The sequence below is a fragment of the Tauraco erythrolophus genome, chromosome 5 (assembly GCF_009769465.1).
Source record: "Tauraco erythrolophus isolate bTauEry1 chromosome 5, bTauEry1.pri, whole genome shotgun sequence".
Lineage (NCBI taxonomy): Eukaryota > Metazoa > Chordata > Aves > Musophagiformes > Musophagidae > Tauraco > Tauraco erythrolophus.
This window is the reverse complement of record NC_141469.1, coordinates 34459205-34483227: the sequence shown is the minus strand read 5'-3', so window position 1 is coordinate 34483227 and position 24023 is coordinate 34459205. Positions and strand designations below refer to the sequence as shown.

Genomic DNA, 24023 nt, shown 5'->3' with positions numbered 1-24023 from the left:
GAAGACATGCCTTAATACTTACTAGTAAACTTGATCATTTATTTTTTTGTACACTGAGAGTCTTAACTTATGCTATAGTAAAACTATATCATACATTGATATCTAACAGAAGAATATTGATAGTCGTATTGCTTTTCACTAGGGAAAAACAATAGTTACAGCCACATTAGTCTACACAGAATGGCTATTCTAAGTCTACATGAGGTCAGAAGGCAAAACAGATTCAATATCTTAAAATTAACTCCTTGACAGCCTAGACTCACCATGTGGGGAGAAAGGGGGAAAAAAAAGCATCGTGTAATATTTATTTAGCATTAAATTTAGAATACTTTACATTCTGATATTTAAATAGCAAATTTCCATGTAAGCATCATGATATATGTATGAATTGTGTATATGAAAACACATTTAATCTTCATTTCTATAACAAACTTCACAAGATTTTCTTTTTTAGACCTGCCTTTCCTGAGCTTCCACTGGCCTTTCCTAAGAAACATAGGGTACGCAGGATTTCAAATGAGAGGATTTCAGCATTCAGACTTCAGATAAGAGTTTTCTTGATTCTACTATCACTTTAAGGCATACAGTTACTCTTAACTTGAATGCAACCTCAATCACACCTTGTTTAGAACAAAGGAAGCAGATCTTTCAGATATATTTTGCAAGTATTACATCAGTCCTACTATCATCACTTTTTCAGACAAGTAGCATCTTTAAGGCAGTTAGCAAAGCAGGCATGGTTTGATCTGAAGCCTAAATATGCAGAAAACATACATAAGGAAACATTGTAAGATAAACACAGAAATGACTAAAATTAACTCTCAACTGCCATGCAGGTCATCTGTGGAAAATCACAGAAGTTTATTGTGACCTTGTCAATATAGCAGCAATGGTGCCTTGAAAGACTCAACATTCACTCTTGCATGACCAATCAATACCACAGGTCAACTATGATTAACCTAGTCATGATGTGCTTGATGAATATAGATTACAGTCAGACAGCTATGACACCAGAGGCCTTTTAGAGCAATTCATTAATATAAAAAATGCATTATGTACTGAAGAGCAAAGCACAGAATATTTCTCAACTGCAAGCATTAGTAATGCAAAAAAACCCCAAATCACTGATTGTCCTATGTATTCCTCTTCACGTATAGTTGTGTGCAAATAGATGGGGATGAACTTTGCTATCAGCTTAACACTTCAGATTTAAAATAGAAACATTAAAACAGATCATATCTATATAGATTTGGATGTAAAATGATCTCCCCTAATTCTTAGTGTGTAAGTTACCTTAGTAGTAATACTTCTGCCTACTTTCTGAATTGTGTGACAAACCTGCGAGTTTTTCACCAAGTCAGCCTCTCTGGCACAAGGCAACATGCCAGAGGTGGTGTCTTAATTTGTCCTCTCTGACACAAAGTAATGTGCCTAGGAGGACAAATTTAAGACAACACCTCCTTATGCCTGTCAATGAGGTACACCAAGCACAGCATCCTCCCTCCCTCTCTCCCTCTCAAAAGAGCCTTCCCAGTCAAACATTAAACCTTAATAATTCTCCTTGGGTGAAAAATAGATGGACTATCAACTGTAACAGATTACACAGCAAAGGGGAGCAGAACAACTGCTGGATTTATCCAAGCTTTACCTGAACATCCATAGTATATGAAATGGCAAATCTCACGTTCCTACTTCACACTGGCAATTATTGTATGAACAAATGAGGTTTTTTTAATCAAGGTTTTCAGAAAACAAACAAATAAACAACAGGAAACCAAATATGTATTCCAAATGGTTACGCCAATATGATCTTATAGATATGGTGTCAGGCAATCCTATGGATTTATAAACAAACTGCTCTCCCAGTGTGAAAAAGATGTCCTACCTACGAGACAGCAAGGAAAACTCATGGAGGAATGGCATCCACTAAAGCTTTGTTTGACCTTTAAGCAGTAAGAACTTGGCTCAGGTCAGGAAAAAAGGAACAAAGAAAGTTAGTGAAGGAAATTAGTTTGATGTTTTTCGATTTCAAGCTATATTTATATTTGTATTTTGACATTTCAGGATCAAAACATCATCACTTCTGACTTTGCCTTGCTATCTGTGAAAAAAAGTGCCTGAGGCATTGAATTGGCAGTGAATTCTTCACCATGGTCGTGACATATAGAGGTCAGTTTTGAGTTTTACCTGTTTTGTCCTAAAGGATTGTTCTCTGCCATCTTCTAGTAAAACATGAAAATAAAGTGACAATTTCTGGGTTTATTACCAATGAATAATCCAACTTGCTCATAGGAGTAAATGCTGTAACTTAAAGAAAACTTTGTTAAAATATTTACAGCTGTATTCCAACTATTTAGAGTTGCAATTTGAATTACTTTAGATTTCCATAAATGTATTATATTCAGGTCTAGAACTGAAGTGATGGTTTGTTTTACTCTGTAAAACTAAGCTCCACTCAAGAATATTCTAACACAAGTTAGAATAAAACACCCCCAGTTTAGTACACACTCAGAGAACAAAAAATGTTTCACACTTTTTGATGACACAATGCACTAACACATCTTTTCTATTTCTTTTTTCTTACGATTTTATACAAAGATAAGACTGTTCTGGGAAATTACTGGATTACATTAATAAAATCTGCCTCCCATACTCTTTCTGATTGGCAGCAACCATTTTTGGAACTGAGTGAGTGTCAATCTGCTGTCCTTCAAGGATTTTCTAGCTTCTCTTTGTATTTAAAATAACTTAAAATGGAATCAGAATAAATTCTATTTCTATTATAATTTTTCTTCATGTTTGAATACTGCCAACATTGTAATTTGAATTAGACTATCCTTATTTAATGCCTGATTCTGATTACTTTCCACAGTTTCTTACTCCGGAAGCAGCTACAGTCAAACCAACAGGAACATATTTCAAGTTAGATCCCATTTGGTTTATATAAAGCATAATTTGACCTTTAAATATTTCTTAATTTTAGCAAGATAACACAATCACAACACATTTTCAAGGCTATGTAACCGTGATGCTGTGTGGATTTTGGGGGTTGTTTTCTTTTTTCAGTTGTTGGGTTGTTGGTTGGGGTTTTTTTGAGTTTGCTTAATTAAGAAGTTGGTATCAGTACTTCAGAGACACATTGTATTGCTCTGTTTGAAATATATTTTCTCAGAGATGGTTTTTATATCTACACCAACACATTTCCCTCTCTCTCTCGAAATGGCTTAGCATGTTATATACATAAAAAATTACCCTTCTAAAGAGAACCTGCTAGTAATGATCTTCATATTTTCTAAAATGCACAAAAGTTATTCCACTGCACTGACTAGAGCACAAAAGTTACTTTCAAATGAGGTCCTGCTAAAAATAAACCAGACACCGATTTACAAAAGCTTATAATAACAGTGTAGCACAACGAGACATTTTGGATGACAATATACGCAGGAAAGGCAGTTGAACTGCACATACTCCTTGGCTGGAAGCAAATATCACAAGCTGCTTGTGACAGATTTTTAATTAACATATTTTACCTCCTCCAAATAGAGTGCATGGTGTAAATCAAAGCATCTTCTCTGACTTAAAGGCTGTACTGTCAATATGCTTCAGCTGAGGATCTGTCCTCCAGACCTGCATGTTGCATTCTGGGTTTAATAAAAGCATCGTATGCCTTAGCAAGCAGATCTAATCACACAGTCTGTCTAATTTGGCTCCAGAGTCCTGGTTTCCTTAATACACAATGGGTATATATGAATGGTTCCATTTATATACTACTGAACAATAATGTGAGGCTATACATGCCCAAAATGAACAGACCTAGCAATGTAAAACAGGTATAGGACAACAGGTATGTCCTATATTTAGGACATTTATATGTCCTAAAATACATATGTTTCACTAGAATAAAGTCAATACCCAGTGGCTAAGAACTAAGGCTTTATATCTGAACAAAGAAGCACACATAAAACAGGACAGGCTCACATTTGGACAACAGGTTACTCACTTTCTTATGCACGTCCCTGTCCCTTTCAGACAGTACATTCCCCAGGAAGAACACTCGCCAGCTCTGTAAAACCAGCATCTCACAAGCTAAATCCTCAAAGTCCCTGCATGAAGCAGTTCACCTATAATAAACCCCTGCAGACCTACCTTCAGCATTCATCACATGCCTTGCCACTTCTGCATCCTATAGTATGGTCAAGAATCATTTACACGCAGAAGGAGAGAACTACTCCTTCTCCATTATCAGATCTTCTGGGACCCCCATTCTGTATGTCTGACACAGAAACTGACTCAGAGAAGGTTGTAGCCAGCCGGCCCCTGCCAAGATAAGGAGAGTTGTTTTTCTGAAGCCCTTGTATCAGGCAGACCAGAAGGTAATGGAAGCAAAGAAACAGGCCTTCCGGAAGTGATTAAACTTCCAGAATTTCAGAGAATTCTAAGTCTTTAATACCTGGTTGCTGTTTCAGGGAAAGTTTGAGAGTGTTTGCAACAAGGACATTCCATATTAAGTCTTGCTGGTCCATCATGCTGTTGCCTCATTCTCCATAACTTCTACTTCAGCAGAGTAGGAAGGGTGGTGCATGCTATAAAGGCACTGCAGACTGTATAAACACAACCAGGTCTAGACTACAGTTTTGCCAGAATAAAGCGTAACGAATGCTTGCTAATGCCACAATGTCAGCGAACAATAAGAGGGGATTCATTTAATGCAGCATCTAGGGATGTACTATACTTACAGCAGCTTCATCCATATCTTAGGACTCTGCCCGCACAGGTATGCTCTCATTTTTGTAGCATTTCAGCTGCTGTCATCTGCTAGTGTAGATGAGCGTAAAACTAGGAGAATTAGCCCTGTGACATTACTGATCCATGCTAGGGGGTTTTGTTTATTTGCGTGTTTTTAAGCTGTGGACATTTGCATACAACTACTAGGTTATCAGCATTGACCACTGTTCCCACAAGGACCCACAAATACAACCTTCAAGAAGAAAACAACTGAGAAGAAGAAACTGAGCAAAGGATTTCAAATCCAATCTGTTAATCTCCCATATCCCAGGCAAATTAATTACCATCTTTGCCTTTGTTTTTCCTGTCCACTATGGGGCATTAAAAATAGATGACTAAAATACTTAGCTCCTTATTAAGCAGTAGAATTCAGTTTAATGTGTCCTGCAGGGCTGTAACATTAACATGTCTTATGAGATGGGCACAACACGAAACTCTAATGACACAGAATAAGATGGATCAGAAGACAGGTACACAAACATCCATGGGTAACGAGGCTATGTTTACGCTAGCATTTTTGTTCGGAGTCGGAGTGAAGTTTTCTTCCACACTCATCATATTTGACTGTATGTTGTGGAGTGATCCGTGAATACATGAACTGGACTCACGTGTTCCAGATGCACACCTAATGAGCTCTGACTGATAGCGAGTAGTATATGGGACAAAACGGAACATAGTCCAAATTAAACTCCTGATATCTGACTAGAAAATTGAACTAAGAAACTGGCAAAAAACTCTCCATCTCACTAATTTTCAGCTACACTGGTAACATTAAGCTAATAACTTCTGGCTCCATCCTTATTTACCAAATTTCATATATTCAGCCTACTCTCTCTTTCTGACACTACACTTTTAGCACCAGCTAGAGCCTACCTTCTCCAGCTTTCTGTGCACCATCACTGATCTGTCACCCACAAAAAAAAAATTCACCTCCTGATCTCAATGTTATGTTTTCCAAGCCAAGGGAACAGAGTGAAGGAGTGAGAGAAAGGAGATTTTTAGAAGTCAGAGCTCAGCTCTACCACTGGCACCGTAAGCACTTCTCATCACTGCAGGATGACAGGAGATGACCACAACAGTGCCAGGTCAGTGTATTACATCAGTTATGATCCATATTCATCTACAAAGCCAGCCTGAACAGAGAGAGGCTTGAAGTAAACTAAATGCAGTCCTTGTCCCAGTAACTGACACCTGAGATAGAAACAACGTTCTGAACACACCTGCATAGCAGAGTTTGGCATTTATGATATGTGATTGCAGATTTGCACAGAAAGTAGCTCGAGCAACTGGAGGGCAGTCCTCAAGATCTAGGACATCTGGCTGCATCTTCCAGAGGTTACTACAAAGAGGAACCAATATACTTAGGGACAATTATTCCTGCTGGAATAATTAACACCTTGAGACATGCAGCTCTCTCCTCTCCCTGAATATTTGCACAGAAAAACTAGCAATCCTACCAAATGATTCTTCAGAAAATAATTGCCACAACTTGCTAGGAACTTGTCTGAATTCAAGTCATCAGTATTCATCCTTAAGGAAGTGGCTTAGACAAGGCTTTTCTGAACTAATCTAAAGGCATGAAAGCCTGTAAATGGCCTCTTAAAAAACTTCTATGATTTCCTATTTTTTAAAAAAAAATAATTTTAAAAGACTTCACAAATAGCTAAAAGAAACAGAAGGGGGAAAAAATAAAAAAATGGATTCTTATAACAGCTGCTTCTGCCTTTCCTCTTTTCACAGTGTTACACTCTTACAACCTTCAATTCTGGCTTTTTCTAATTTAGACCTTAAACTTGCAACAAGGTCCCTACGGTGTCAGTCCTGTGGCAGACTGTGTGGTTGCACCCACAAGGAACAGACTGTGCAACAGGACCTTGTAGTGAACCAGTGACTCGTTTTATGTGCGTGCCATGCCCAGTGCAACCGGATCCCACGCTGCTCACCTCCTTGAGGCGGGAGCAGTGACAGATTAGGCGGAACTCAACGAGGCGGGGGGTGAAGGGATGCAGTTGTACGGGCAGTGGTGGCAACCACAGAGGTAACACCAACGAGCAGGAGGAGAGAGAACTGGGATTACCTGCTGTGCCTGCTGCAGCAGCTCCATCCGCTCGTGCAAGATCTGGCTGTCGAACTCGCGGCTCTGCCGCAGGATCTGCCGCCTCACCTTCTCCACGGCAGCTCGCAAATCCTCTCTCTGGGCTTCCGTCAGTGACTCGCTCGCCCACCGTCCTGGATCCTGCTGCAGGGCATTATACAGCGTGGCTTCCAGCTCCTGGATTTTCTAGTGCAACCCAAATCACATACAGACAGGCTGCCGTTTGAATCCAGCAAGCAAACAACCCACCAACAGCTTGAGGAGAAGGCTAGAGAGCAAAGCCTTAGGCAGGAGGGAAGGACAGACACAGACAGGTAGACAGAAAGCGGCAGTGGTGAGCAGTGAGGAGCATTCCACACAGAGTGCACTTAGCCTCCTGGCACGGATTTACACCCAGGCAATGATTCGCAATCTGGTAAACGATCGATTTCTTCTATTTAAGACAGATTCAGATGATAGGTCTGTGCTCAATTCGTAACAAAACCCCAACATCTGATGCTGAACATTACGAAATTAATGCAAACTAACAGATTCTCTTCAACTGCAACTGAATTGTTAAGCCATCCTATAAAATAAAAAGCCCACAGGGAGAAGTGTAAACAACACAAATCTTACTGTCTCCGTGTCTCTGGCCCTGCTATCCTGCCATCCATTGCTCAAAGCCTACATCACTGGCTTAGTTCCAAGTTGTCATGAGCAATGAAGAGAGGAACGCTTGTATACTTGCATACGCTAATCTTCCATCAGCCCCTTGCCATTTGCCAGACTGCTAACCAGATTCTCATGCACTGACCAAAACTGCAGTACTTTGCAAAGCAGAGCATCCAGGAGAACTCTACATTCATACAAAGAACTATTCCCAAGAGTAAAGAAAGAAAGGAACAATGGCAGTGTTTCCCTGATTACTGGGGTTAGCATGATCCTATTAAAAACCAGCATCCAGACTGACAATATTTCAATCGAGAGCATCTGACAACATCCCTTTAGCCCTCATAACACCTTTGTGAGGTAGGTAATTCTATCCATATTAGCAATACATAAACAGCTGTACAGAGAGGTTAAATGGCTTGCCCAAGGTCACAGTGCTAGAATAGAACCTGCTTGATTTTATCTCTGTTATCTGCTCTGAGCACTAGATCTTGCTTCTTTTCTGAAAACTTTTTCCCCATAAGAAATACTCACAATGCATAATAGTCTTCAGGCCATTACATTTTGATTCCCTGAAGTCTCACTATTAACAAATTTGGGTGTGCAGTTTTACCAATTCCTAGAAAAATCCTAATTGTTGCTTGGCCTGAGAGGAGGCAAGGTTACAGCTTCCCTTTTGAAAATTAGGAAGGGTAAGGTTGGATAGGATGGCACAGGAAGGAATCGCACAGGAAGAATAGGCATTCCCAACTTGGGATAGGTTAGCAGCAGTAAGATTTAAAAATGCTTAGGAAAAAGCAAAATTGGAAAAGCTCTGAAGTAATTTCTAATGTATTTTACCAGTGATAATTTTGTGCACACATAGACCAGCTCTTCCCATTCCAGATGTACTAACAAGATGTTCCCATATCTTAGAATAAAAAATGCAATGCAAAAACATTACATTTCAAAATAATATAATCAATTTCCTAAATCTCCATTTACGTAGTATTTGATTTCCTAGTCTGGCAGAAAAATAAATCAATTATAAATGAACCCTACTTATAATTAAAAGAAAAAAACTCACACCGTGTATTTTATCAAATTTGTCCAAACATGAAAATTCAATGACCAATCTTTTCCTACCATGTATGCCTGGTCCAGGGCTTGCTTCCTGTAGTCGAGTTCTTCCTCTAAATAACCCTTCTGTTTACTGAACAGGTCCTGAGCAATAATAAAAACAAGGGAGTGTTTGTTCTTTATCCTAATTCATGAAGAATCATAAATGCCATCATTTTTTGTAGCTTTCCATTTGAAAGCAAAGAAAGCCTATAACAAATGAGCAACCTTCATCCTAAGGATATTTGGAATACCAAATTCACAATATTAGCATTTCAAATAATGTGTATCTCATTTACAAGTTATGCCTATAAAGCATAGACCTCCACACCAGCATACAAACCTGCCTTGACCTGACAGAAGTGCACATAAAGGCTGAAAGGTGAATGGGAACATGCATGCATGTGGTCCAATAGTCGTTACTTGCACAGGGGAGGCCAAGAGAGGAAAGAGAGAAACACAAGTGAGGGCACTTTACTGCTTCTCTGAAAACATCCAGTGTGCACCCTTAAGGAAATCAGGGGGAAACTGTAATCTGTGTTGTCTAGCCTGTTCTTCTAGGCAGGAAGCCAGAACATGCAGGACTCTAGCTGCGTTCTGCAGCAACGTTCCCTAATGCATTGTGAAGCAGAAGTAAAAGCCTAGATCTCAACTCGTAAAGGTAGGAAGCCAATTTGAAATGGGTAAAGTGATGCCCAGAGAGGTTAAGTGACTTTAGCTGAAGAAGTTTTCAACATACATAGGATTTACAGGGATTTGTTGGTTTTGCTTTTACAATCAAACAATTTTCACAGTTATATATATATAAATATCAGAGATAGAGATATAAATATTTAAGAGAAGATTTTAGGTTCGACTCCTTCCTGGCTCACCTATTTATTTTATTATTTTTAGATATGACAAGGGGCAATGGCTTTAAACTCAGAGAGGGTAGATTTAGGTTAGATCTAAAGGAAGAAAATCTTCACTGTGAGGGTGGTGAGGCACTGGAACAGGTTGCCCAGAGAAGTTGTGGATGCCCCATCACTAGAAATCTTCAAGGCCAGGTTGGATGAGGCTTTGAGCAACCTGATCTAGTGGCAGGTGTCCCTGCCCATGGCAGGGGAGGTTGGAACTAGATGATCTTGAAGGTCCCTTCCAACCCAAACTATTCTATGATTCTATGATTCTATAAAACTAGGATTTCAGTGGAACTCAGTATCCAAAAGCATGATGTTGCAAGAAATTTGTGGACATTTGAATGATTGTCTGAATAAGCAAGCAAGATCTGACTGGTGACAATGCTCTTGCAAAACACACCTTTAGGGTGTTTTGGATTATAGTAAGTAGAATATAAAACAGTTACTTGATTTTATCAGCTTTTCTTTCAAGGCAGGTTTTCATGCTTAAAAAGAATTGTAGTCCGGAAAGCAGAGCTCTTCGATTGAACTTAATGTGTTGAACAGAAAAAAGAATGATGAAAAAAAAACTTTTACATTTCCCAATATATAGAATAAATGCTAAATTAATTACACAGGGTTCTTAAGATGATTGATTGTGGCTTTTATTAACAGTATTAAAAAAATCAAATGCTTAGTCTGCTTAGTTTTATTGGATATGAGATTACCCCAAAGTCATTTATTTGGACAAATTTTACCTTCAGACATCTATGTGAACTTCTGACCATTTTTCTGTTAACTGTCAGTGTAGCATTGGCATAGAATTTCCCTAAGCATGGACCACAATGATGAATTCTCAGTCCAAACATCTGATTTTAAAAAAAAATCCATTTTGATCAGTAAATCAATGCTTGGGAGGGGCTCAGAGTATCAACTGACTACAGATGATCTCGCACTTGTTAAGAACAACTCATAACTGGTGACAGCAGCAACATATAAGACCAATATTATAGGACTCAGAGGAACAAGTTGCTATTTGTTCTCTGTATAAGAACGATAATATCTATTATTCTTTTTTTTTTTTTTTGTAAACTTGGAGTTCTTTCAATTACTTATGAATTAGTATTGAATGCAGAACCAAAGACTAAGTTTCTAAGTCAGACTTTGATCTTGGGGCTGGAATCCAGTTAACCACAGATTGGTATTTATTGCTATTATAGCCATTTTAGGATATGCAGCTTCAGCTGCTGGTCCAGAAGGGCAAGAGTCTCTAACAGGTCCTGCAGGACGTATTTCTCAGCCCCTGTAGACATCTTCAGAACTCTGAAGAATGTAATATGGCATTAGACACCATGTTTATGCAACTGAATCCCACCTTGACTCCCCAGGTGTGTGGATTACAGCAACAGCTACATGGCTGTTGTACAAGATGCAATATTACCGTGCACTGTGTAATGCATAGTAAAGGACAGGCCTGGTCCTAACATGCTTACACGTGTCTGGCACCAGAGAAGCAGACTGACTTGCCCAAGACTATAGAGAGGGTCAGAGCTACCAACAGATCCCAGAATAGCAATGCAGCTGCTCTGATCATGTTGCTTCTCCAAAAGCTATTATCTCCAAAAGCTGGCCATGAAAAGCATGAGGGAAGGAAACAAGAATAGTATCTCAAACTCTTAACATGGGTTCCAAGGACAACTAAACCCATGTTCAGCCGTTCTGAAAGTGTCACGGTAGAATACTATTTCTAGATGCAATTGGCAATGCAGACTCTCAGGTTGCTATGCTAAACAGACAGAGGGCTATCCAGACTAAGACTCGAAAACATCCCAGATAATAAGTGGGAAGATACTAATTCAAGTCAGAAAGAAACTACTATTTTCCAATTCCTTTTACAAAAGTATCTAGTATTTGTGGGTACTTTGCATTTTCCCGTATCAGGAGTTGAAAATAAATAATAAATGTGGAAAGGATCATATGTCATATCCCTATGTTAAAGGACAACAGTATGATAGGCTACAGTCAACAGAGAACACAGTTTGAGCACTTTTTTTTCTTGATTGTGGCCCAAATACACACTTCTTCAGTGGACCTGGGCAAATCACTTAACCTCCCTGTCTCAGTTTCCCATTCTTTAAGATGAATGTAATGCTGATTACTTATCTACCTGTAAAAGGTGTGGCGAGGATTAATCAGTGTTTGTAAAGCTATTTGAAGATGAGAAACACAGCATGCATGGTAAACCAATAAAATCAAACACTCATTCCAAAACTCTTTGTTCAACATATGGAAAAATAAGGTCAGTATAGAGTGTGTTATGCAAGACAGAACTGTTTTTGAGAAAACATTCTGTCTTTAAGCACAAAGACCTCAGGGCAAGAAAGGTCATCTGGAGTAAGAAGTCTTTACGACTTGTCCAGAAGCTGAATACCAGAGAGCAAAGGAATATCCTTGACAACTCTACTAACGTGACCCCAAGATTAAAAAGACAATGCTGTTGCCAGACAAATTAATACACAGAGAAAGCGCAAAGACAATTTCACACCGTTTGGTTAATATAATCTGTAAAGTTATGTCTTCATGTCCTGATTTGTACGTATTTTGCTATTTTTGTTCTATATTGTTTTGACAGCTCCCTACCATCTCAAAGAATAAAAGTAATAAATTGTTCTAGAAACCTCTTGCTTACTTTCCATAAAGCAATCTCTGCTAAGCAGAGATAGGCAGCAAATCAACCTTTGATTAAGTTTATACAGGTTCCCTTGAGAAGAGTTTTAGCTAAATGAATTATATTTTCAGTTATTGTTCCTTACCTTTTCATTCTCCAGGTCTAACATCTTCTGGGTCAGTGCAGCTTCTGTCCCCTCTATCTGTTTTAACCACTACAGGAACACAGCAGTGTGAAGAGGAAAAAATAAAAAAAATAAAAAAAAAAAACAACACAGAGCTTTTGAAAAATTCGCACTGAACATTTGTTGCCAACACCCCCAGGCATGTGCTTCCCCCTTATTATCTCTTCACTTTGAAGCTACACATGAATAAACAGGTTGTGAAAACATAGGCAGAATGGAGGACTGTAGAAACATACTAAAAATTCACAAGCAGAGGCTGTTTTCCTACAGTAAATTAAAGGGGTTTGCCCCCTGTAAAGTTCAAGACACAAAATAGACTTGGGTGAAGAATTCAAAATTAACCTGATTGTTTCCGACTTGATACACCCAATGTTTGTTGGCCTGATTTGCAAAACCATCATATGATTTCAGGGTACCAGTCCTCCCTTTTTCCAGATGGCAATTTAAGCAAAAGACAAGGTGGCAAACTCGATCCTTTATTTTTGCACAGTTTGCCACACCCTTTGTGGGAGGAAGCTCACTTCTCAAACATCAGTACTGTAGAGGGAACAATAAAATGGACAGATGGAAATTCATGCAGTTGCTACCATGAATCTCTTACCATTCTGGTGACACACAAAACAATCAAGGCAATTCAAGAAGAATGGCCATTGCATTCCAAAGGTAAAATTACATATTGTGATAGCTAAATGCATGGATGGAAAGTTCTTTCTTAATTACTAACCATCATCAGGATTATATTAATATTCAGCATTTAAGTTTATTGGAATGGATGGGAGTGCTCAGTTCTGAATGATTTTATTTAATTTCCTTATTGGTCTACAATAAGGATCAATGGCTAGCCTACAGAGAGTATAGTTTAAACTACTGCTTCCTTTCGTAGCACCAGCTCCCATTAGGACCAACTGTAGCTTATCACTTTCCCCAAATGTTTTGCTTACTAACACTAGATTACTCCTAGTAATTACTTTAATTCTTTTGGTAAGAATTACACATCAACTTTAAATTTAGGGTTTTGCTGGATTCGTTGGGGCTCAGACTCAAAGGAATTAATGACATATCCCTTTTTTTTTTCCAAAGATTTAGATAGGAAATCTGCAATCATAAGTTTACAAATAAGCAAAATGGGAATTCATTAATTGATCCTTTTGGATCTTCCACTATTTAAGAGACTGATGGGTAAAAATGGAAATTTGTTTTAACCTTTTAGTAGGTTTAGCTTTCTACAGAGCTGGAAAAAGGTGAACAGGACATTGTATTCCCCAATGATTCTATTCTATCATCTTTTTTTTCTTCATGTTGAAGGTAACAGACTGAAGATATTCCTAAGGAAAGCCTCCCCACTGATAAAGGATTTGGCAAGACAGTGAGCATTCTGAACCCTTGAAATCGATAGAAATGAGAAGTCCTCAGCATCTCTCACACCTACTCTCAACATCTGTAAATGAAGGGTTTTTTGCACAAATTAGCGATCTAATATTTCCCCAGGTATGAACGATATGCCAAACTAAGTCTTGATTCTGATCTTCCTGTGCCTGTAAGCCTTCCTAGAACCAAGGGACACAGAAGAGACAAGCATGTGGTTAGGACTTGTAAACAGTTGTAGCATTCAAAGTAAGCTTCTGGAATTTTGTCAGCAGAACTCCAAAACTTTCCTTGCCTGCCAGCTTGATTTCCAAAAGATCACTTCTAGTGGCTTAGTGTAATATTTTTGATCTAAATAAACACTGAGTGTGATTAATTAGCACATGTGCATATAACTAGCACAACATCTACATCTGTAGAACCATTCCTCTACCAAAAGATCCTATTCTGAGATGATAATAAATGATAGTTTCTTGTAATTAAGGAACTATAGGAATGTACATAGGATGCTGTCTGGCTCTTATTTAGACGGACATCTAAGAAGGTTACATTACACTGGAGAAGGCAGTGGAGTTGCTTTAAATTTCCTCTAATCTAAATTCAGTATATGCACCCAATAGAATTTATGTTAAAACAGTCATCCAGTCTCACTTATCAGATTTTGTCTGATTTTGTCTGTACTGTAGAACACATTATGAACTGTAGTATCGTGTTTGTTTTGTTAAGGACAGCAAAAGACTATTTTCTGTTATTCTTTACCTTAGTAAACCTGAGACATGGATAGTGCCTTCTGTTATGGAGAAAATCAGAGTCATTTGGTCAGTCTGTACCTCAAATGTGCCCCATGAAAAAGTGAAAAAGGTTTCACGTTTCTCAGAGTACCCTCTTGATTCAATTTGCTATCAGCATGTATCTATTAGGTTACTATGAGGCACTTGACTAAAATGACATAAAATGGATAGAGTCTGTAGATAACATGAACTATTTTCATCTCATTCTTTAAATGTAATCTATTTATCGATGAAAGATAAAATTAAAATCACCATCTTTCTGATGGAGTGTTCCATTTCTGTAATAACCAGATTATATGGTAAAACCACCAAAAAAAAAAAAAACCAAAAAACTGTTTAAGCAAACTAGGAACTGGCAGAAATTTTGAAGGTAAAAAAAAAAGATAAATTAAATTATAGACCAACTTTAGCATAAATAAATAAATACAGTCTCCATTGTAATTGTGCTTAAATTCATTTAAATAATTATTCCAGTTGACAAAGTTTCCAATTCCGTATTGCTGTGACCAGTTACTAATGGGAATAATTTATAGATAACAAAGTGTATGTTCTATTCTGCACCACTCTGATGCAAATTAAACAAGCTCACTAATTCCAGGGGCATTTTTTCCAGAAGCACTAATTTACTTAAGCAATAACAACCCAATCCAGTCCCTAAAGTTTAGCCAGTTTTGCCCTCTATCTTAGTCTTGCATACTGGGGTTCTTCCACTTTCCTTATCAGATGCAAAGGGGTATGATCATCACCTCCCCTTTTTAACGCTATAACACAATGAAAAGCATAGGGGTTACAGCACTATTCTATTCTATACTCAATTCTATTCGGCTTATAGCAATTACTCACTTGAATCAATGATTATTAAATTATCCTTTTTAGATTATTTACATTAAGATATTTAGAGAAGTAGATCATCAGAATTATACCAATTAAAATAATTAATACAAAATGCTCAAACTTTAATTTTAAAGTTCAGATTGAATTTCAGAAATGCATCCAGGAAAGATTTAACAGAAACCTATGAAAGGATGGACTTCGGGGAAAAAGGCAAGTCTTTCTTAGTTCTAAACGTCACCATTATTCATTTACAGATTACATTCTCTCTGTAATTGGAAGAGAAAGGAACTAGTCATGCAGAACTGAGTGACCTGACAGATTACCTCTACTGTACAAACTATGTTTTTGTTGTCTACGCCCAGTAATTTATGGAGGAAAGGTCCACAGACCACTCAGAACTTTTACAATTATACTCAGAAACAGGTCCAAAATGGATCATGGTGGTACAACTTACGGAGGCCTTCATAGCACTCTATTCTCAGAGAGCTGAGGACATAGGCACTTCTGAGAATTAAGTCTCTTTTGTTAAGTAGCTTTTTAGTACTTTATTCTTAGGGAATATCTCCAAAACTTGTTTGTTTTTTTTTTTTAAATTTGGTTTATTTTGTGAGTTTGATTTTACCTCAAGACATCACAATCCCAACAAGCCATCTAAGGATGAATACATGCTCCAATTCAGATGACTGACAGGAAAGCCATGCTTCCCTGGCAAAGTTACGTGATACCTTAGAAGACACGATCAGTCTCTAGGCAGAGAAAAAAATCTTTACTGTAGTCTACCTTTTCACAGAGGGAAAGTACAGTCCCAGCTTGGATTATTGCAACCTGTTCTTCATTTCTCAAATTCTAAAATACAAAAAGATACATTTTAAATTGGATTGGAAATCTGTCCGTCAACACAAGTGATAAATTTGAATTTTAAAGAATAAATCAGCTATAACATTTAGCATTTTATAAACATGCCCAGAAAAGATCCCATGATTCAAAGTATTAAAAGCTAACCCAAGGGTACTCAGTCTCCACTCTGTTTCAGTACACCACTCTCACAACACTTTTGCAACAGTTCATTATTAAATGAAAATTAAGTGGTTTCTGTAAGGGATTTTGAAATTTCTCTTTTTGTTTTTCCTTACCAGAAAAATGCCAGTTCACTGGACTATAGCTCTGCAGCAAGTGAATCTTCCCTTCATGCACTTCAGAGCTAGACTTCCCATTAACAAAAACAATGCAAAGAAAGAGCAAGTACCATAGAAACCTCTAGAGATCTTCCAACAAAAAAAAGTAAATCTAGAGCTCAAAACTAGTATTATAAAGACCTGAAACTGCTAAAGTTACCTTTAAAGTGGATCCAGCTCCATGTATGTTTGTGCGCAGACTGCATGAGCAAGATTTTATACTGTATTTGACAATACAGGGGAAGAAAGAGAACCAGTTATCCTTGCCCTTTCTCCCAGCAAATCCACTCCTGGCAGAGGCATTCTTCACAGTAGTAAGTGCTACTATTACTACTCAAGAGAAAAAGCTCAGGGATAACTTGGTCTTGCTTTGACTTCCTTATTTTTCTGCCCTAGACCTGTTTTATATCTTTTCCCTCTGTCTACTATAGTGCCTTCTTTCCATGTCATTCAGCCAAGATCACACCCCATCTTGAGGAAATACACTTTTCATTAGCATCAGTTTAACAGAAAGATTTTAAGTGTGCAAAAGTAGTACCTATGCATTTATATTGATTGTACAAATATAGGCATATAAAAATCACTCTGCGTTTTCTTAAATGTTATTTTCTGTTGTGGGGAAAAACAATAAAGCTCTAAAATACCCATGAAAGTAGAGGTATATTTGAAATTAATTTTTTTTACCCCATTATCTCCAAGAATATCTAGCTTCTTCATAAGTTCAGATATATTCACGTCCTGAAAAAGATATTCAACACATTTTTAATATGGTAGCTGAGAAACAGTTTTTATATGCTGCATCTTATGTAGCCTTTATTCACATCTGCATGCAAACAGACTTGAAATGTAAATAAGTGAAACATCAGTTTTGCATCACAATTACAAAAGTGTTATTGATAGTTTCAGAGACAAAATCAAATGTCACTCTTGATTCTAGCAAGCAATCCAGATGTCTGTATGAGGGCAGAATGTTGCTGTACAATTCACTGAAAGATCAGAACAGATAAATGGGCTTACGGACTGTTTTTTTTTCCTGTTTGTTTGGAGTACAGCATCAAGCACATCAAGCTACAGAAGTTAAAAAGACAGAGAGCATGAACAAAATAACTGTGAAGAAGGTTTGTTGGGTGGTTTGTTTTTTATTTGCTTTCTTAAAAGAGTGGAGTTTCCAATCAGCCCAGCAGTGGAAGAAGGGAATATGCATGGTGGACTGAACATGCTCCTCCAAACACTATTAGCTCACAGCCTCCGGGAGTAGAAAGCCATGTTTCTCTGCCAGTTAGCCCCTAGATTCATGAAAAGCAGTGAACAACTCATTCTTATTAATGCCTCGTGACTAAAATCAAGAAAAACATTCCTCTGATACAAAAAAGAGAGGAATAAATTCACACAATGTCTGTATTTTACACAGTGCCAGGGACCATTCCTAGGCCTGAGAACTCTATTTTCTACTTTAAAAAGTTGTTGAAAAGGTTCATGGAACTGTTTAACCTGTGCTAATCACTTTTCTCTGAACTATCCCAAGTATGCTCCACAAGTTAATGTGGACCAGGGATCATTCCTATCAAGAGCTTGTACTCAGCCATGCTATTTGAGGGTAGGAAGGCTTGAAAGCATTGGCAGAGACCAGTTCATGTTAGTCTAAAATGCTTAATACACATGCATAAAGCAAGACAACCTTGTTAAATGCTGGCACCCTCAATTTCTACTCATATTCAGCACAGAATACGCTTAGAAGAGGCCAACATTTCACAGGGCTGTGTCTGAGCTCACCAGTTTCGTTATTTACAGTACAAAACGTGCTGGTTTGCATCTATGTGTTGCGCAATTGTATTATGTGGGTAGTGAGGATGATCAATCTTTAAAATTTTTTAAAGCTAAATTAGCTATGCTTGCAAATTACATAACTACACTAGAATATATTTGTTTATGATTCTGTACCTAACAGATTCCAGTGAGGAAGGCTTAATAAGAAATGAAAGATTTCCTGAAGACCAGACACAGATGTGGGAGAGAATCTACAGGGTAGTCCATCCTGGCTCCAAAGAAGGAATAATGTGTTGTGTTCAAGTTGGTCTATCCTGAGAAGTCCCCTTTCTCTCTTCCCTCTCTCCCCAAACACTTCAGCAGTGTCTTCAAATGTTACATTAGCTATTAAACAGTGCACATCAATAATTTTAGAACAGTACTGAGCTTAATACATACTTGTGTTTGGATCAGTGTTAAAAACAACACTATTGATTATGATCTGCACTGACAACATTGAACGGAAACTTCTTTAGCTGATCAGTTACACTAGTGAATAATGGAATTCAGTAAGATGTGCAACCTATCGAGCCAGATTCTAATCATTTATTCATTCTGATTCATTTATTTTCACGCTGAAGCATATAGGAAGATTTAGAAACCAAATCCAATTTTGCATCCTTCCAGAATCCAATTTGATACTGATGGCTAACAATTTCAAAAGTCACTGAAAACGTACAAAACGTCAGCAATTTCAGTGTGCCCACATTAGGTGGCTGCCATGCTTCCAGGTAAGTGAACTGAAAGGCAGACTGATAAAACACCTTTGTTTAGAAATGCAGCAGAAGACAATGAAAAAAAGACGAATTCTAGATCCTGTTAAGCTGTACCTACTAAAACCAACATGCAAATTAGAAAAACAGATAAGCTAAAAATCAGGTCTGGCATCCCACGGAGGTTCTAGTCGAAAGTTAATATGCCAAATGATGACTCTTAGTGCGGTTTGGGAAATGGCCACCCAATCAAACCTGTAGGTAAAAATCAGGTTTTAAAATTTTTTTTCGACTACTCATCTCATTACCAATATGCAGTCTACAATTTCAGTTTATTTCCACTACAGATAGTACTGTGCTTACTAAGGCACTGAATAGAAACAAGTCTTTTGTAACAAGAAATTACAAGTAGAAGCATAAATTAATAGCAAGTGCCATGAAGTATAACACACAGAGATATTCCACTTTAGTTTCTTGTAGAAAAGTTACCCTGGCCTATTGTGCAATATTATTAACAAAGCAAGTCTGAATTCAGTCTTAAGTGAACCAGCATGCAAATCAATTTGTACAGCTAGCCTACTCAAGGGAGAACAGACATGAAAAGCAGAAGCTAACCAAGTGTGATCTTGATGTTTCCCTTGTGCTTGATCTAAAATGATAGACAGGGTCTCACCTATTTGAATCAGTTTTGGATCAGGCACATCATGCTTCAAGGCCCTGGCCTAGGCAAATAGCTTAAGCATATTAACTCAACAAAAAAAAAAGGCATAGGTGCTTCACTAAATTGGGTGTAAAATAGTAAGTGAATGTCATATTTTTGACCTTAGATGAAAACATTTAATATTAAGAACAAAGCACTGTAGCAAGCCTGACAAAAAAAAAAAATCACATCAACATCCACATTCTTCTCTGCAAAGTTTTTACAGCAGTAGCCTAGACTAAATGTAATTATCTTGATTGACCAGCCTTCATTTTAATTGATGGACTCCTGACAAACTACTAGATCATATTCTTATGAAACTCTTTTCCCAGTTAAAAATATCTTTTCTTACTATATCTATTTTTTTCAGATTTTCTTCCCTACAGTAAGATGACGAATCATTTGTTTGGATATTGTGTTGGTCATTCTGAAAAAGTTCCTGGCCATCCAACTGTTACTAACGCTCTACATATACCTTTATTCCTTCCTGTTGACAGAACAGTTGAAGTGCACTTCCATTGTTTTCAGGGAAGGTGGTTATATGAAGATTAAATGCCGGTGACCTTCGTTCTCTCTCCTGAGGAAAGATTTTGTTTAAAAACAACACGTGTAATTATACATAAACATTTATTTCCCACCTTTACAAAACATGCTTGTACATTAAAAAGGCAAATTCCTATTCACAATCCAAATATATGGCATTTCCTCCTACTTTCACCGTATTTGAATGATTTTGGCTTCAGCTAAGCACAAAAATGGGTTTAGCTTCCAACTGATTCCATGCACACCCAGTTTCTGTGAAGTTAACGGACACTCCTCAGATGCAGGAACCCTTGGACACTGGGGAAATAACTGGCTGGAGCCCTAGAAAGCTCTGCAGTTTTTTATCTTGGTTATGACCTTATTTAACTATTGCTTTCTTGGATAGAACAAAGAACAATTTAGGAAGAAGAAAATGCAGAAAAAAAAAAATAAAATCCATCATGAAATAGTATTATCACTGAAGATTTCCTCGATAAAATTAAAGCTGTGTCTGTGCTCCCTGTTTATTCTACAGTTAATCTTTCTATTACAGCATGTAAAATTCCCAGTCCTATTCACTGCACAACCCATGATGTCAGAATACGTTGAAAGGCTGCACTACTCTACACTTGTGATGTTCTTTGTGCCAAAACTAAAAATTATAAATTCCCATATATCTAAAACTATAGTATTTCTAAAACTCATCCTGCCCATCTGCTTGACTTTCATGTGTTTCTTTGAAATACCAAGCTATTATTTCTTCAGAAGGCAGAAATACAGTAAAACAACAAATAAACAAATTTACTTAAATTAAATTCTAGTGTGCTTGTGAAAATGACAGGATGGAAGGCTCTGAGCAACCAAGGTACAGGGTCTTACTCTGAATTCTCTATGGCCATGGGAACACGAGTGAGGAAAATCAGATATCCTCTCCATATTACAAACGGAGGCACTGGCAACAAGAGCTTCAGTTTCTGGCAGTATAATGAAAGCGAGCTACTGCAAATATTGTAGTTCCTATGACCATCCGTGCATTGCCCAATTTCCCAAATCAGAAAATGAGAGGCTTTAATCAATATGGCAAGCAGGTTGCATCCATTCACTTAAGCAAGTTACAAAGCACAGCAACTCTTGTTCATTAACTACCTTAAACGTACAATGAAAAACAACTGAAACTACAATGCAGAGGGGAAAAAAGATCTCTGTACTTTATACATTTTCGCCCCTCATAGGCTCTATTTTAAACATTTTTTTTCATTAACGGTCTAATTTTGAAATGAGCTTAAATGATCCAACTGTTGTAATCCAAAACCAGAAGCTTAATTCTTGTCCAAATTCAGCTATCATTTTAGATTTTAAAAAAATTATTTTATTGCATTAAACTCACCTGAATTTGCTTGCATGAAATGATAGACAAATGGTTGTGTTTTCTACTCTAGCCTAATTTTAATCCAAAATAATTTAATTGCTCTCACAAAAATACTGTCATGATTACCAGAAGTGTTCACGATTTTCCCAAAGCATTCACATTGCCAGTCAAATTTGTGTCTACATGCTTGCCTACTAAGGAAAAAAACACGTTTTCTTGCAATCACACAAAAACACTTCCTTTGTTATTTTGTGAAACAAGTTTTTAAAAATTTGGCACATGACAAAACTTGACACATCATACTGAGCTATTTTTCATGTGAGTCTTCCGTGTAAAAAGGACATTCGTGAAGGATGTATTGAAGCACTTTTTCTCTTTTCCTAAGAAAATTTTTTTGATTGTTCTACTTCTAAGAATACTTACACTTTAGGAAGCAGTTTCTAGTGTAACTGCCAATTCAAATGCTAAACTGTTCAGTATTTTACTTTACTGTTGCTTAATAGAAAGCATTCTATTTTCCTGAACATGTACGGAAATTCTAATAATCTAAATATGTAATTTTGAATATAACGGCCTATGACATAAAAATATACGGTTGATAAAGTAAAGGATTAAAAAAAGATTAAGAAATGTCAAAGACAACAAGCAGAATGTCCACATAACAGGAAGACATGACGTTTTCATCTTTACCAGAGAAGTTACACATGCCAAGATTTTTGGTGAAACGTGCTGAGTGATGAAAATTATGGAGGAGTGGCAATGACAGGTTTCTTGAAGAGTTTATTCTAAATGGCGTTAAGAATGTTGATGATCTTTGAAATGGAACAATGTGTGATCAGGCAACACAACTGTGTGACAACTGCGCATCACACACGAGTAGTTCAGTGCTACCAAACTCGCCATGGACCCCGTTTAGGAGGTGATGAGTACCATTGCTTTCTACCGTAATCACAGGCTACAATGTCAAATTGTTATTCACAGATAACTTCGCTGTTATTTCATTTATGCAAAGTATAGAATTTGTTTGCTATTGGCAACGTACTACTTTCACGTACAGAAGTTGTACTTATGCTTCACCAGCAGTCTGACATTCTCAGAGGGTGGGTTTTTTTTTCATTTTTTCCATTGACTGATGCCAATTATTTCCAGTCCATGACCATTTTATACGATCAGAAAATGGATTTCAGGTAAGAGAAAGTCTTTCAAAGTGGCTATCGAAATGTGTTCTTTAAGATAATTTTACTTCATATGAATATTGTCAATCTTAAATCAATTAATTAAAAGCAATTATACATTGATGTGGTGGAAGTGTTGGATCTTTAGTCAGATCACTGCATGCAAGATGTGAGAAGGTGTGTTAATTGAAACAACCAACAGCCAAGGCTGTAGTATACATACCAAGTGATTTTACATGCAGGAAAGGAGCAGTTATGGAAATGAAACAAATAAAAAAAGGCAAAATATTGCAAAACAAAATATTTTATTAGATGAAAAACAAACTATATGCAATATATATTAGCTATATTACATCTTTATAAACATTAGTTAGCACTCTCTCCAAAGCATATTAAGGCAGTGGCATCAATTTCATTATCCTAAGATACAACATTTAAAAAATAGATACCTAAGTGATCTCCCTTAAACATGCACCAGACATCAGTAATCTTTACAGGAATTTCAGCTTGGGTTCAAACATAATTTCTGCTCCATTTGAGAGTTTGCAACAGAGAGAATCTCTTACTTCAAGCTCTAGCACTCTGAATTCTAACAGCTCATTCTGGTCTTTTGCATCTTGCATCTCGTTCTTCAGCTGATGCTCTTCTTGTTCCATTCTGTAAATCTATGAGACAAACACAACATCATAACGCCTCATAAGCAATGGAAAAGATACTGTACAGAGTTACAGGCCAGGAGTTTAGACAAAACTGTTAATTATTTCAGTTTCTTGTTAGATTTCGGGCCACGTCTTGGAGATAAAGAAGGAACATCACATCAGAAAGCATCTGTGAGAACTGCCAGTAGAAAATGGTCAATGATCTCTTAGAATAGTAATCTCGAAGTAGTATGAAAAGTGATATGAATATTGTATCTAAATAAGTTAAGCAATACAAGCTCTTTTTTAAAAATCAAATGAATAAAACTGGATTACATTAACATTTGGGAGGACTGTTATCATTGTCTTTGCATAACCAGACATCTACTCTTCACAGTATATGAAAGACAATAATGGGGAGGTTTTAATGCCTAGTTTTTATTTTTCCAGATTTGTGCTTCGGGGTGCTAACAACAACAAAATAGAAATTCAAAACTGACTATTCATTATGCCAACTACTAGCTTTGGTCTACTGCCTAGCTTAACTGGGTGATCTTTTTATTTTTATGATGCTAAATA

At 37.2% G+C, this 24023-nt stretch overlaps 1 protein-coding gene across 3 annotated transcripts in view; it reads right to left on the bottom strand.

The window, feature by feature from the left end:
- Positions 1 to 24023, bottom strand: part of JAKMIP1 (janus kinase and microtubule interacting protein 1) — a 90225-nt gene that overhangs the window by 14804 nt on the left and 51398 nt on the right. For 2 of the 3 annotated variants that reach the window (XM_086612169.1, XM_086612170.1), the window contains exons 12-18: positions 23373 to 23471; positions 20216 to 20317; positions 17206 to 17259; positions 16127 to 16192; positions 12318 to 12386; positions 8654 to 8731; positions 6863 to 7066 (exon numbers count right to left, since the gene is read on the bottom strand). In XM_086612169.1, the coding sequence (XP_086468295.1) occupies positions 6863 to 7066; positions 8654 to 8731; positions 12318 to 12386; positions 16127 to 16192; positions 17206 to 17259; positions 20216 to 20317; positions 23373 to 23471 (672 nt within the window). Of the gene's footprint in view, positions 1 to 6862; positions 7067 to 8653; positions 8732 to 12317; positions 12387 to 16126; positions 16193 to 17205; positions 17260 to 20215; positions 20318 to 23184; positions 23472 to 24023 lie in introns of those variants that run through there. The other variant, XM_086612171.1, reaches the window with a different exon arrangement.